Source organism: Alligator mississippiensis, chromosome 10 (genome assembly GCF_030867095.1).
Source record: "Alligator mississippiensis isolate rAllMis1 chromosome 10, rAllMis1, whole genome shotgun sequence".
In the NCBI taxonomy this organism is placed as follows: Eukaryota; Metazoa; Chordata; order Crocodylia; family Alligatoridae; genus Alligator; species Alligator mississippiensis.
Genome location: NC_081833.1, coordinates 44,931,859 through 44,947,494, shown reverse-complemented (window position 1 = coordinate 44,947,494; position 15,636 = coordinate 44,931,859). Strand labels below are relative to the sequence as shown.

At 41.9% G+C, this 15,636-nt stretch overlaps 1 protein-coding gene across 5 annotated transcripts in view; it reads right to left on the bottom strand.

Moving 5' to 3' along the window:
• The window catches only part of ESRP2 (epithelial splicing regulatory protein 2), a 61,174-nt gene that overhangs the window by 28,845 nt on the left and 16,693 nt on the right, over positions 1-15,636 (bottom strand). For all 5 annotated transcript variants that reach the window (XM_019497498.2, XM_059713761.1, XM_059713760.1 and 2 more), the window contains 4 exons: positions 3,877-3,990; positions 3,221-3,335; positions 2,412-2,510; positions 2,181-2,235 (listed from right to left, as the gene is read on the bottom strand). In XM_019497498.2, the coding sequence (XP_019353043.1) occupies positions 2,181-2,235; positions 2,412-2,510; positions 3,221-3,335; positions 3,877-3,990 (383 nt within the window). The remainder of the gene's footprint in view (positions 1-2,180; positions 2,236-2,411; positions 2,511-3,220; positions 3,336-3,876; positions 3,991-15,636) is intronic.

Sequence of the window (15,636 nt, the reverse complement as noted above, 5' to 3'; positions counted from 1 at the left end):
AAGGGGTAAATTTGGGGGTGAAAGTGGTGACTGCGCTTCTCACCGCCTCAGCTTATCCCTGCCCCCCACCGTATTTCCAGACCTATGAAACTTCTTTTTCCTTGCATATAATGCAAATCCCATTTTCCTCACCTGGTTGGAGGGGGGGTGGGGGGAAGGGGAGGTGCAGATTATGTAAGAAAATACAGCATTGCAGTCGTCATACCACGACAAGGCCCACGTGTGACCTTAAATGGTGCCATCTTAAAAATAAAATAAAAAACTTTAACAAGTCTGCAGGAATTTTAAGAAGGTTCCTCTTAGTGGTAGGCCTGACAGTACACTGCAAGATGGTTACATGCCAATACTGAGTATAAATGATAGAAATCAAAGCAAATTAGATCATGCAGATTTCATATAGGAATATTCCCCATTTACTCTAATTTCTTTCAAAACAAAAGTACATATATCCACTCTGCACCTCCCCTCCCCCCCCGCCATTTTTTTAGAATTTAGAAAAGCACAAATACTGAACTCATCTAAAGAGGAAGATGAAAGAACCATTATTTTACAAATAGTTTGTTAAGGTAAAAATATTTATCAAAGAAAAATATATAAAACAGTAATATGAAACATTTAATGATAAGAGTTGCAAGATGCCTGATCACTTAAATTTAGGTGTTGGAAGACATGAGGTTGTGAAAAAAATGTATTTCTTTCTAACCAAATCTCTTCCTTTCTTTTGAGTGAAAGAAAGAAAAAAAAAATTCAGAAGAGAAAAGAAAACTAATTCCAGAGATACCTGTGAAGCAAATATCTTTATCCAAACCAAAGGCTGAACACCCACTCGGTCATGAGCAGTAATACACATAACAAGGCATCATATTAGCCCCAAAATTCACATTATTTGAGCCATCAGCAACAAAAGTGAGGAAGATCCAGGGGCCAAGACATAGGCCTGCTAATCATCAACTTTTGTTTAAGGCATATGAAGGAGTCACAGCCCAGGGGGAGTCATAGAGTCTTTGCAAGTGACATCTAATAAGCTCTGGTTCAACAGCAAGTGATTAACGTTTCATAGTTGGCAAGGTTGGAAGGGACCGGAGCAGATCATCAAGTCCAACCCCCTGCCATGGGCAGGAGAAAGTGCTGGGGTCAAACAATCCCAGCTAGGTGATTGTCTAGCCTTCTTTTGAAGAGCCCAGGGTAGGAGCAAGCACCACTTCCCTTGGAAGTTGGCTCCAGATCCTAGCCGCCCTGAATGTGAAGTAGTGCCTCCTGATGTCCAGCCTGAATCTACTCTCAGTCAACTTATGGCTGTTATTTCTTGTTACTCTCAGTAGTGCTTGGGGGAACAGAGACTCTCCCACTGCCTGCTGATCCCCCTTGGCAAGTTTATAAGCAGCCACCAGACCCCCCTTCTCAGCCTTCTCTTGCTGAGGCTGAACAGGCTCAGGTCCTATAGCCTCTCCTCGTAGGGCCTGCCTGCTGCCCCCTGATCATGTGAGTGGCCCTCCTCTGAACCCTCTCCATGTTGTCCACATCCCTCCTGAAGTGTGGCACCCAAAACCGGACGCAGTACTCCAACTGTGGCCTGACCAATGCCGCATAGAGGGGGAGGATCAGCTCCTTGGACCTGCTCATGATGCATCTATGGATGCGTGACAAGGTGTAGTTAGCCTACTCAGCCTTTGCACTGAGTAGCTATCTTATTTCGACAAAAAAGTTTGGTGTCTGTTTCTACAAACTGTCCAGAATCCTCACTCTAATCTATTCAGCCTTACGTTGCTCCAATTGTCTAATTAATTGCAGTTTGCAACAGCATCCTGTACAACTGCACCCTTTTGTAAAGGCAAATGGTATAAGAGATTATGTTAGTTTAGTGTATACAACACACTGTTCTTATCTATGCTAGGGAAAGTGTCTAGGTATTTTTCTGAATCAGTGGGTTCAGCTCTATTCAGACACTAATATAGGGGGACAGCCAGCATTTATACATGGTATCAATTTCACTTGAACACTAGGCCTAGATAACATTGCTTGGAATTTCAGTTGCAACCTGCCTACATTTGAGTTTGTTCTTTTGTGACTACTGCCAGAGCTGAATAAAACTGTCAGTGAGGAGACACATTAGAAAAAAACATCCTTCTCCTTAGTTTTTTCCTGCACTATCAGCTGTAGACAGTTGTAAATGCACTCACCAGGGACCTGTTTCATACTTGTATTTCACAGTTTCAGGGTCTGTAAATATGTGACCTGTAATAAAGATGAAGGTAAAAAAATATGTAACTCAGAATATATATAATTCAGAATATATCACTTAAAAATATATAATTTAGGCTTTTCAAGTAGTATTGAAAAAGCCATTGATGATTTGTTTGAAGGAAAGTATCTTAAAAAAAATCACTCCACAAGAAAAAAGTGTCACTTACTGCATGTTTCAGATAGCATGCTGAAAATAATAGCCACCATAGTTTTCACTTGCCAGACACCGAAGTCCTCCTCTGTTTCATCTGTTCCTAAGCTTAGAACTATGCAGATGGTTAAAGAAAATTAAGATTTTCACAGTTATTTGCAACAAGTTGTAAGGCTTTGCTATTATCTACATAGAACTGGAATCCAATTGACTGGGGGGGGGGCATGACCTCTGTGTATGTGTTGCTGGCCATGACTGATTAATATTCAATTGACTGGTGAAGTATTGTTATGCTAAGATGATGCCATCTACCAGTACACAAAAGTGAGAGAACTTTCTATGAAGCAAAATGACAGATTCAGGGAGGCTATAAAATTTCGTTCAAACAAGGGTGTTTTTACTAACCTCACACTGAATCTGTCAGATACTTGGAGAACTACCATTGTCTGCAAGCACTTTGAGCAGAACATTAGAAACTCCAGTCCAAAAAAAGGGGTTTTTGACTCGTTTCTCAAATAAGCATTTACTTGAGGCCAAATAAATTTCAATATCTGAAAGAATGGAAAAAAGAAAAAAAGATAGAAGTACCATAAACATTACTAGATGAAAACTAGGTGTGAAATAAATTTCCTGACTTGAAGTAGCAATGCTGGATCCTATATACATAGGATGAAGTTGAAAGTTCCTTTGGCTCTGCACAGAAAATAATTTTTATAACCAGGTTATTGATTTATTTGCAGGATGGAAACTATCATAACTGCATGGAAATGCACAATTTATAAGTAGTTAAAAACTTCTCAGTTAGAAGCAACAGCATAAGGATACATTCTGCCATGGATTTGATAGTCTGATCCCTCACGGTGGCCGAATTGGGGTAACACATGTGGAACTCTTTGCGTAGATCATAAAATGAATAAAAGTAGTCAGACAGCAGGAAGTTCTACAGAGAAAGGAGGAAGAAGGAACATAAGCTGACATTATGAACACTACATTCAAATACATTAAAAGCCGATTCAAATCCATTAAAAGCCAAGGCTTCTCTAGGCTGAACAAGGATCTTCCTGGCCATATTTCATGAATATTTTGTTATTTTCTAAATACATATTTGCTTTTTCTTTCTGCAATTACAGCAGTATGTCATAGGCTTGGGAAAGAGAGCCATACATAGTTCCCTTATAACCAGCCTCTATTTTATGAAAGAAGCAATTCAGAAGGGTTTTGCAATCACAGAGATAGGCAAACCAATTGCAATAGAACCCAGATTTTTTCCAGGATTAGGGTCCTAACCTCGCATGAAGATGAGTGCAAATTAGCCAGGGTATACCAAGTAAACATCATAGGCTGAAATACAAAATTGTTCTAGTACCTAGAACACTAAGTACTATTGGAACATCTTACATCCTAAAATAGGATTACATTACTCCTCCTCATTATGGTCTTTATGAGGTTTTTTCTTTGGCCAAATCTGATCAATCCCCTACCTTTTTGGATGCTTCTGGGTGGAGAACCTGTCGAATGAGTAACTGGCCATCAGTACAGAGAGTGTAAGAGCTTCTTCCTAGTAACTTCAGATCACTGGATACCAGCTGGCTAAACTAAAAGAGATAAAATTCCATTGTATTAGTCCAGGGTCCTCTACTTCTGGCCCACAGGCCAAATATGGTCCAAGCAGCCATGATATCTGGCCTGCAACCCCCATGAGTCAGAAAAAATTGGCAGTTGGGAAGCAGGGGAAGCTCCATGCAGCTGGGTCCAGCCCTGCCTGGGCTATTGCAGCACAGTGGGATCAGAGTTGGGCCCACTCACTGCACGTCCAGATCAGGCTAAGCTGCTCCCCATCCTCTCCATGTATCCAGATAGGGGCCACTCCAGCCTCCACACCACCCCAGGCATCTGGATCAGGGCTGGGCTGCTCCCCACCCTCCCCACTGCATGTACAGGTTGGAGCCGCTTCCCCCTGCCCCTCCACCTCCTTAAGCATCCAGATTGGGACTGCTCCATCCTGCCTTGCGCAGCACATCCAAATTGAGGCCAGTCCATACCCCCAGTCCTCCATGCATTCAGTCTGGGACCAGGCTGCTTCTACCCTTCCCTGGGTGGATGGGGATGCCAGGGAAATTTGTGGGGTGGGTGCGGACACTTTATAGGAGGGTGATGAGCAGGGTTCTGGTGAGGAGTTTTCTGGGGGAGGCATTTGGAGCGGACTCCAGGGTGAGACAACAGTGTCGGCTGTTGCCAGGGCTCTTTGTTTGGTGCCATTGAGCCTCTGGCACAGCGGATCAAGGGGGATAGGGTGATCAGCGGGTTTAGGGTGCTGAGGGAAGGGGAATTAAAAATCCTCTTATACATGGCCAACATGACATGTGTGGTGAGGGAGGAGGTGTCCCTGGAGAGGGTGATGAAGCATGCAAATCAGTTTGGGGAGGTATCTGGGGTGAGGGTGAATGTGGAGAAGAGTGCTGTCTTGGCAGTGGGGAATTGGGGGATTTGGGGAAATTTGGATTGCAGGTGGAAAGGGAAGAACTTAAGGTACTGGGTGTATGGATGGATACCCAAGGGAAAGGGAAGTGGGCATGGGAGGTACTAGAGGGGAGGGTGAAACAGACAGTGGGGTTGTGAGGAACACTGGGTTTATCATCTGGGGGGATGGGGTTTCCCCAACACAGAGGTTTTTGTTTATGTCCACTTCTTGAAAATGGTGCCGAGAGAAGTGAGGGGGGCACCAGGGATGGTTTCAAACTTCTGTAGGTTCGGGGGGGGGGGGGCTATTATGAAGGTTGGGGCTGTTTGGGAGCAGGTGGAGAGGAGTGTGGGCTTGGCACATGTCGCTCCCTTATGCACGACTGGGAACTTTTGTTACGGGACAAGGCTTGGAGGGTTTAGGACTTGAAGGGCTGGGAGATGCAAAAAGAGAATTTAAGCTCATGAAGGGGAGGGAGAGGATGACAGATGTCGGGGAGCTGAGATCAGAGCAAGTAAATAGGGTGTAAAAAGGGGTGGTGGGAAAGGAAAGGGGAGCATGAGGAGCTGGCATGGAGGGCAGTGAGGAATGCTTTGCTGGTGCAACGGGTGTTGTATCGTTGGGGGCTGTCGCAGTACCCCAATTGCCCAAGGGAGCTTTGTTGGGCTGCACACTCCCCGTAGCTCGGGGCGGGGAATTATTTTGGGCAGAGGGCCGCTTACTGAGTTTTGGCAAGCCATCGAGGGCCGCATGACAGGCAGCCTAGGGCAGATAAATATTAATTTTCTAAATTTTTAGGGGCCCCGTGGGCCGGATAGAATGGCCTGGCAGGCTGCATCCGGCCCCCGGATTGCATTTTGCCCACCCCTGCCGTAGATGGATCGGGCACCCCTACAGACCCTGTGTGCCAGCTGGATTGAGCCCACTGACTGGATCGGACATGGCACTGTCCATGAGGTTCACAGGGCAAAACATTTGGGCCCCACTGCATTAGTCTATATTACTGTTATTATATTATTTTCCATAATATATTTTTAAAAGATACCAAAGGAAATTAACTACTTCATAATAATCATTGAAAGATCACAACTGGGAGAAAGTATAGGCAGAAGGCAAAGACACATTAGGCAGTCACAGGCTAGAGACTAGGTAAAGGACCAAAACACTACAGGCAGTGCTGAAGCAACAAAGTTTGGCGCCCGGGACAAAGCCTGCAGTGGCAGCCCGCCCTTGCCCTGCGCATGGATGTGGGGGGCACATGCCCCCACCCCCATGCTTGCCCAGGAGTGCATGAAGCAGCGGGAGCTGCCCTTCCCCCATCCCCGCACCCCCCCAAATGTGCACTTGCAGCTCTGTTCTGTGCTCTGCCCTAGCTCAGCAGAGCTTGTTGGCACCCCTTTGCTTTGGGGCCTGGGGCGGTTGCCCTGCTCGCCCCTGCCCCCACTATGGCACTGACTATAGGCAGCACTACAGCAGCACAAAAACATGTTGGAAGCTGCATTGAATTCTCATCATAAAGTTCAAATAATTGGACTTTTTTCAGCCCAATTAATTGCAATGCTGTGAGAAGAAAGAATACACTGGAATATGATGCAATCCTGACTTTGTCACATCATTTCTTGACCTAAACTGTCCAAGCTGGTTTAAAAGCTTGTGTTACAATGGTCTGTCTTTCTTTTCTTTTCTCACTCTCTCTCTCTCTTCTCCACTACCCTCCCTCCACAGTTAAATGGAAAACAACAAGAGCCAGGAAACTACCCAGCAGAGGTTATCATTAACTGCATAATAACTAAACCCAGCCCTATACCCCCAATTCTGGTGTGTTCATTACTCATGTTATAATAAAATCTGCAAAGACCACAGAAATGTTGAAAATAAGAAATTATACAGAACAGTGATCATTAACTGAAACAAAGCTACTAAAGTTTTCTAGGTTCCAAATAGGTTTACTCTGAAAAAGAAAAGAACAGATAAGCATGTGTGCACAATTTCTGAAGTACTCTAATACTAAACCAATACTAAAGTCCCCATCTTTAATTGTTAGCAACTATGTTACCATAGCTAACAAGCTGCTATTTACTAATTTGATACATACAGATATCTTCAAAGGGAACAAACATAATTTTAGTTTTCTTCTCAATTCCAATCCCCTCCCTGGAAAAAGGAACATGGTTAATAGCATGAGTCAGTATCTTACAACTACTCTCAATGTTTTTCCCCCTCTAGAGAGCACCTTGTAGAACTTTATATTATGGCCTCCTCTCCTATTCTTATTTACATAGATGTCTATGACATCATGTTAGACACCAGTCACTGCCTCTGACTGGCTCGTTCTAAAGACCTGAACATGTATATATTATACATGCAGTTAGCCAAATCACGTGCACTCTGTACGGAAACTGTAGAAGCAGATCCTAAAGTCCTAAGATCATGTCTACACAAGGTGGAAAAGAAAACATGGACTTCGGTTAAAATAGCAACTAAAATATCAACTCAAGATGAAACTAGAATTGTTCTAGGTTTGCACTCAGCAGACCATTGTAACAGCTAATCACTTACTATTTCTTTGCTAGTCTTTAACCTGCTAGTATTTAACCTCAGACCACACTTTTATTGCACACTCTCTGTATTCTAAGACATAACAGAGTGAGACTAAGCCAGAACACTGGAGCAGTTAAAGCAAGTTACTTGTTTCTGGAGTACAATCATTAAATCTACTTGTAATTCACCATTTTTATTTCCCTGACCCCACGATTCTGTGGCAGGTGGCTAGGTCAGCTTTGCCAATAGACTTGAAAGCTGGTTTGAAGGAGAACATGAGCTATCTGGCCTCAGAGCATTACAGGTTAAAGCGAGGGCAATTCCTGTGCAATGACAACACAGATTCAAGCCTGTTTTGAATGGTTGCAATTTCCATTTACTTAAGTAAGATTTGTCTCAACTTCAGTCAGGGCTGAATCTTACCCATTATGCTGAAGTGTTCTGCCAAAATTCTGCCTGGGGGTAAGAGACCTTTCTTTCTTTGAATGCCCAGAAAGGAGAAAGGTCACTGCCAGGGTGCATCAAAGGAAACAGTATTGACATAAGCTAACCACAGAGGATGTATACTGTCCTCAAAACTGGCTCTTTCACCATCTTCCCCTTTCTCAGAGTAGAAAATTTCACCAGGGTTTGGCACTGTTTCCCTATTTTAGAGACAGCTGCTGCAGAGCTCCTTTCCCAAGCCTCAGGTCTACTGTGGAAAATGAGTAAGGGGGATGCAAGAGGAGCTTGTGGAAGCTTCTAGTGCAGAGAAGGACAATTATTTTGGCCAGAAGGCCACTTACTGTGTTTTGGCAAGCCATCAAGGGCTGCATGACAGGCAGCCCAGGGCAGACTAATATTAATTTTCTAAATTTTTAGGGGCCCTGTGGGCTGGACAGAATGGCCTGGTGGGTTGCATCCAGCCTCTGGGCTGCATTTTGCCCACCCCTATTCTGGTGAGACGTGCTGTATTCTGAGAAGATGACAAGTTCCAGCTCAAATGAACAAGCAAATATTTCTGGCAGGGAATAGTTGGGCAAGGCATACGTTTGTGTCTCCCACATGCTCGCAGTTCCCTCTCCAATAGCTTTAGAATTCTAATGGTCTGCCCAGCTGATCTTCTTTATAATATCTGCTTGACCCAGAGATTGATCAATCCATCTATCTATTGATCTATCTAATCTATTGCCCAGGCAAAACGTGTATACCAGCAAGTTCCTAGCAAAGCAATCATGATATTCTATAATTAATATTGCTTTTCTCCCTCTTAGCGCTTTCCTCACCAAGGGATCATTGCATTTACAATGATGAGTACAGCATTGAGGCCCTGAGTGTGGATGGCAGACAGAATCCTCTTTATGTAAAACAAAACAAAACAAAACAAAACAAAACAAAACAAAACAAAACAAAACAAAACAAGAGATTCATAGTGTGAAAAATATTCCTACCTGCTGTGGTCTGAGTTCTCATTCCTTGGAGTCTCAGAACAGCAGAGACTCCCTATGGCTCAAGAAGGGAAGGGTAATTGCACCCGAAAGCTTGCTAAGACCTTTTCCCCCCCAACTACTGAGTTGGTCTAATAAAAGATATCACATCATTACAAAAAAATGGATGGGTGCAGGCCATCGACGGACTTTTTTTCCCCGCTGGGCCCAGGCAGGCGTGGTTGTGCCGCCGCCGCTGCAGGGGCCGGGCTGTGCCGCCTCCCCGCTGGGCCCAGGCTGGCTGGGCTGCACCGCCACAACTGCGGCGCCTGGGCAGGCCGGGCTGCGCTACCGCTGCCACAGGGGCCGGGCCCCGGGCAGGCTGGCACCACCTCCCTGCTGGGCCCAGGAAGGCCGGGCTGTGCCACCTCCCCGTGTATACGCTGCTGCGGGGAATACTCAGGAGCAGCGTATACATGGACTAATTTATAAAAATACAATTTTCCACGGGTTATACGTGGGTGCAGCTTATACCCGTGGGCGGGCTATATGCGTGAAAATACGGTACTAAAAAAACCTAGTCTGCCTTGCAACAAAAGAATAACTATTGTTTTTCTGTAGTAAAAAAACTGGTATTTTCTGAGGGATGCCTCAAATTTAATGAGGGGTGTCTTGAGTCTAAAAAGGTTGAGAACCACTCCACTACATTTTAGTTTGGCTTTAAACTCTGTTCCCATGCTGCCCATTTCAGAAAGATGGCTTTCACCAGAGATTATTTCACTTGCTAAAACTGTTTTTTGCAAAACAGTTTGAAGTGAAAAGTCTTCTTTTTTTTTTTTTTTTTAAGTTAAGTAGGGGAAAATATTCAACTATCAAAAGAAAGTGGGGGTTTTGTTTTATTCTATTTTTTTCTTCTCTCTCAAGAGAAGTGTGATGGTAAATGCATTTAAAAAATAAATTAAATGCTCCCCTCTCACTTTCTAAACTTAGCAGTTCTACCATATTTCCATGTTAAAACAAAGAGAAAAAATAGGTAGGTTTAGGGAAAAATGCTTTGACATTTTTTTATTTATTTTTGCCCTGACCCTTCAACTAGGGTCAGTTGTAGTAGTAGTAAAATAGTAGTAACAGAAAAGTAAAAGTTTATAAAATCCTTTTCCTACTTGAAGGGGAAGCAAAAGTATTGCTTAAATATTTTATATATTGTACACATTAAAATAAATTAATATATTAAAATTAATAATATAACATATTTTATGTATTACAATAAAACTTAGAGAAATGGGGAGGACATGTTCCTCTCACTTTTTAGATTTAAAAAATGTAAAAAAAATGGGGAGAGTAATTTTATCTGCCTCCCCCATTCACCCCTTGGAAGGTTTGGGGTGGGGGGGAAACGCTTATATATCTATATCTCCACATTTCTCCAAATTTTACTTTTTTAAACTTTTGTTGCATTAGGGGGAAAAGCAGAAGAATGTGCAAAAATCTAAAACAAATGTTTTAAAATGAGAAAGATGATTTGCATTTTTTAATTTTATAGAATTTCTTCATTGCAGAATGAAAACTATGAAGAATTTGCAACAAAAATCCCCCTACACTATCCCCAAAGAAGTCTGTATCATTATGAACTCAGAAGGCTAGTTGCCACATAGACTATTTATCTTGCTGCACCAAAACTCATGTTCATCAGACCTTTGACTTGTGTGCTTGAAACATGAGATGGCATGTCACTGTTTAGGATGGATTTTCAGTCACTGCTTAAAATTCAGAAATCAAGTTTTAAGAGTGTTCAAACTACCTTAACTGCAGTGTAAACACCAAAAAGACAAACACATTCCAAAGAGATGTAGCCACCCTCAGAGATGCAGTTCTGAGTATCACCACATTGGCAGGATAGCAGCAGTCAGGAGCTCTGTCTACTGATCAAATGAGGCAGCTTGTTACACCTCTTGTCTATATAGTACATATAAAGAAGAAGAATTGCCTGCAAAAAAATGGACATGATATAGGAATAGAAATTAACCATGCCATGAATAAGAGTCTCAATGAAAAGAAAATGATTGCACAAGTGGTAAAGTATTTCTGAAACAATCTACTTTGTACCCAGACTGTGCACAAATCTTAAGAAAGGAATACAAATGGGGACAGATTTGTTATCATGAATCTGCATGGGATTCTGGCGTTCTTTTCAGGAAAGGAATACAATGGAAAAATGACCACTGCATTTCAATTGTGAAGCTGCAGATCAGACAGCATAGGAAAAAGAAGATTCCCCTGGGGAGAAAATACTGCAAGGCCATATACCTGGCTGGTATAAATCAACATAGCTCCACCAGAGTCTGATCTTAAATTTTTCAGATGTGTGGAATTCAAATCAAGTGATGGAAAAGGAAGAGAGATTTAGGCTAGTTATTTTCATCTAGCAGGAGTTTCACATAAGGCAGCATGCCACATTTCTGTTAAGAATGATGAGATGTCATATAAAGTCACAGAGGAACCCAGCACTAAGCAGGCAGAAGAAATAGAGGCAGCCTTTGGAAAATGGGCCGGAACAAACCCTGGTTGTATTTTTGCTTTGTTTTGTTTTTAAATTAGCAAATTATTTACACTGTTTATTTATAAAGGTAAACAGTAAAATTCAGCATGACAAACCCACAACTACTGATAGATATCTATCAGACCAGCAACGCTGACACAGTCCCAAATCACCTACCCTAATTAACAGAGTTTATAATTTTACCAATTTGTAGCTTGGCTAGAGAGTTAGCAAACTGATCAGATTAAAAAGACTTCATAAGGAGATGCACAATGAAACAGGCAGTTGCCTACAAAAACGTAGGCATTTATGAACAAATTAGTCTCCATGGTAGCACCCTGCCCTGCCATCTGCCTATTAATAAAAGACATATTGAACAACTATTCATGCAGAGAAATGGCAAAGAGTAGCAAAGATTGGTTCCTTCTTGTCCCTTCCACCTTCCCCACTCAAACTGTGGAAAGTTCAATATGACTTAAGTAGCTCTGGCCAAATTCTCGCTACCACATGCTCATTCATGGTCTTATACAGAGCTCCAAAAAAACAGTTACAGCCCAACATGTCTGTGCAAATGGAGCTGGAACTTATCAGAACAGAAATGGTTATGAATCTACATTAAAATCCAAGCCAAGAAATTAAAGTTTTCAGATGAAATGCTGCTTTCTGCTTCTCCTTTTGTGCCTAGGTTTTCTAGGTGGCACCTTAAAACGATGATCTAACACACTCTTGAGTTCATTTTGGCCACCACAGGACAAAGTAATGCCAGCCAGCTTTACACTATACTTTCCTGCTTAAAGGTGGTTTTGTACATTAGCCTGTCTCAAATCTTTTTTTTATCAGTTTACCTTTTAACTCGTTCACACTATTACTGAAATCCATCTCATCTCCATCTCCTTTTTACACTCTTTCATGCTGCCTTCTTGCAGGTGCCGGTCCTCCATTTTGAGATGCAAGACACCTACCCTCTCAATTCCAATTCCTCTTTAAAACTACTCCTGTAAGGCTAAGAAGCACTAATCTACATCAGTAACATGCTTTAACCACCCCATTATTATACAAGAACTGTGTTAATACTGCTGTCTGCATCCTGCAGCAGTTCTCTCCTCATCTTTGATTATACTACGATCCTGAGAAAACAGACAGCAACTTTGTGTATTGTGCAAGACCAGTCATGCTATTGTTGTTTTAATAAAATCATTTCATATATGGGGATACATTTAATAATTCAACACTGAGATAAAAGCTTAATGGAGAGAAGTTCTGTGACAAGCTGCTTTGCACCTTAACCTCCAAGACTGTTATTTGAGGAAGGGTGGTGGGAGGGGAGAGTGTTTGAATGCCACATTGAAAAACTGGCTGAACAGGATTCTGGTCCTGTAGCTGAGTACAAAGAGAAGTGGAGAGACGTGTTTAGCCAGCAGCAAGCTGGACAGGAGCCAGTGCAGGCTGCTGTGTTTTCTACAAACCAACCCCAAGTGGCTGAAATGACATAGCCCCCCTCGTGTTTCCTTAACTGTGACTGAACAAATAAGCCATGGGTCATAGAAATATGAGGATTCCTCCACAGGCTCTTTCCATTATCATGATTTACAAAGGGTTAAAATAAGAAGTTGTGGGTTATTGGGGAAAATGGGAATATCCAACAGTCAATAATCTCTCATCCCTGAAAGGCCAATAAATATCTTCACCAGTTCCATATGACATCTACAGCTGGCACAAACAGAGCAGGAGCACAATTCAACTGTGAAATCACCACCCATGATATCCCAATCAAATTTGCCATACCTAGCAATAAGAGAGAAATTTCATCATGTGCTTCTGCTCCAAGAAATGACAGGAAACATGACAACTTCTTCCTCACCAGACCTGCTCCTCTCAGGACTCAGATTTACTTCCTTTAAAGAAAAATCCAAGTTTTCTGCTTTGGGTAATACTATATTCCAGCTCCCAAAGGCAAGACTGCTAATGGCAATGGAAAGATCCAGAAGGAGCTGAAACTTAGGTTGTAGACTATATTAAATCTTTGTTTGCCACTATCCCTGCATAGATGTGCTCAGGGTATACAAAGCTTTCTTTCCTTCACTCCCCTATGCAAAACCCAAATGTCCTTCACCTTTGCATTTTGAGAGGAGTGTCTGCATGATAGGAAAATGACAAGATCTCTCTCATTAAGCAATGCTGCACGGCAGCAGCATCACATAGTGCACATTCTGAAAGAGGTAAGCAGAGACTTCCCTAGTCAAGCTCCTCCTAGGGACATGACATCCGACTTAACAAATAAATAGATAAAAAAAAAAAAGACATGCTCTCTCTGGAACCTCCAGTAAGTGTTGCATGATTCTGTACCTCATTGTGCTTCACTGGCTATAGATGTTATTCAGAAGGCAAGGTAGATAAGCACTTTTATAAGCTAATTCAATTATATGAATTATATATGAACGAGAGAGAACACTTTTTTGTGAAGCCAAGTTCACTTCATCAGATGCTGGGAAAGGACAAGCAGAATGACCTTATCCCAATTTTGCTGGTTTAGTAGTTAAAGGGTAGAGGAATCCAAACCATCTGCATTCCTCTACCTCTTATATTTTCCATCTACACTGCACTATAGACTAATTGATTACAGACAGAAAACTAGTCTTACGCACATACAAACATGCAGCCACCCAATTCTTCGGTGCAGACTCACATTATGTCAGAAAGGAGAGTTTGTCTGCTGCTTTACTTGCTAGGCTATTGTAAGAAACATCTGTGTAGGCAAGAGGCCTTTCAATTAAAAATAAATAAATTTCAGGGACAGTTTTAAAGTCCAGTTCTTGGAAAACTGCATGATTTGGCTCCACTCATGTTCTGTTATCTTGCATGTATAAACCTCACATTTAGAGGAGCATAATTTACAGAGTCAAGATCCAAACTATGGATTTGTAACAAACTATGTATGATCCATGCAATATAAATTTTAATTTGAAATTCTGTCTGGGTTTCACACACCCCAGGTTTGGAGATCAACCAAACCATGGTTTACTTCAAGTCCACTCTCAGAAACCGAGTTTATATGCAGATATCTAATTACGGTAAGAGTTGGGTTCTTTAGTTTTCATTTCAGACCCGCATTTCATAGAGCACACATTCTGTGCAGCTCCATGCAACAACTCATAAGCCACAGGAAAGAGGGAGTAATGGCAATTGTACAGCTTCTGCTCAAGTAGGTAACGATATTAGCCCTGCCTCTGGGTCTGATCCTGAGAGAGGTCAAATACCTACTGTCTCTATTGCAAAGAAAAAAAAAATATCAATGGAAAAGGATCACAGGTCTGAGTCCCTAAGATGAGACTTCCTCTGCACCTTCTATACATGCATTTCGTATGTTCTGGCTGGGACAAGGAACCACACTGACAAGCCATTATTTACAGAGCATTATTTTGTTTAAAGTAACAAATAAACCCAAACCCCTACCATTCACAATACACACACCAACTAAAACATGAGCGCCTCCCAAATGTTTCCATTGCTTCTCAGTCTGTGCAAGATAACTGAACTTTAAATATATCAAAATAGAAAACATAAGCCTTAAAGAAAAAAAAACACACAAAAACAAAAACTAAACTAAACCAAGCAGATGTGCCTCTCCTAAAGTGCTTACAATGGCCCTTAAGAGTTACAGGCTATACATAGCATAAAAGGTGAAATCTGAAAGACCAAATCATGAGCTGGGTACTAGACAGAGACTTGAAAACAACACACCTCAACTTTAGAAGTGTTCCCATTTGTACTCTGGTGTCTCAGGTCCTAGCCACATCTAGTAATAATATGATCCTTAAATGGAACTGTTTTCTGCCGCCTTACTCTCTATATCTGGATGCTGGCTGTCTAATCCACACACTGAAATAATTTAAAATTTGCCAGTACTACAAAGACGTGTGTGGACTGCTTCAATAGTATTTGCAACCATGATAACCCCTTATTATGCTGGGTAACTTTTTAAACAGAGAATCCTATAGTAAGCCCTTGCCTTTGTTCATCTGTTAACTGTTATTCCACATGGCTGATAATGGGTACATGGTGACCTTGTACTGAAATCACAACACACGCAAAAAATGTGCAATCCATCAAGCCATGGCTAATTTCTTTCTGCTTCTGGCAATGCAAAAGAGCTACCATATCTGGTTAGTACTCTGAGCCTGGCACAAGAAGGAAATAATGCTTCTACCCCTCCACGAGAGCAAGGCTTCAATTTAAGCTGAATTTATTTCTGATGAAAAATCATGCAGATCAAACACTTCTCACCTCAACTTAT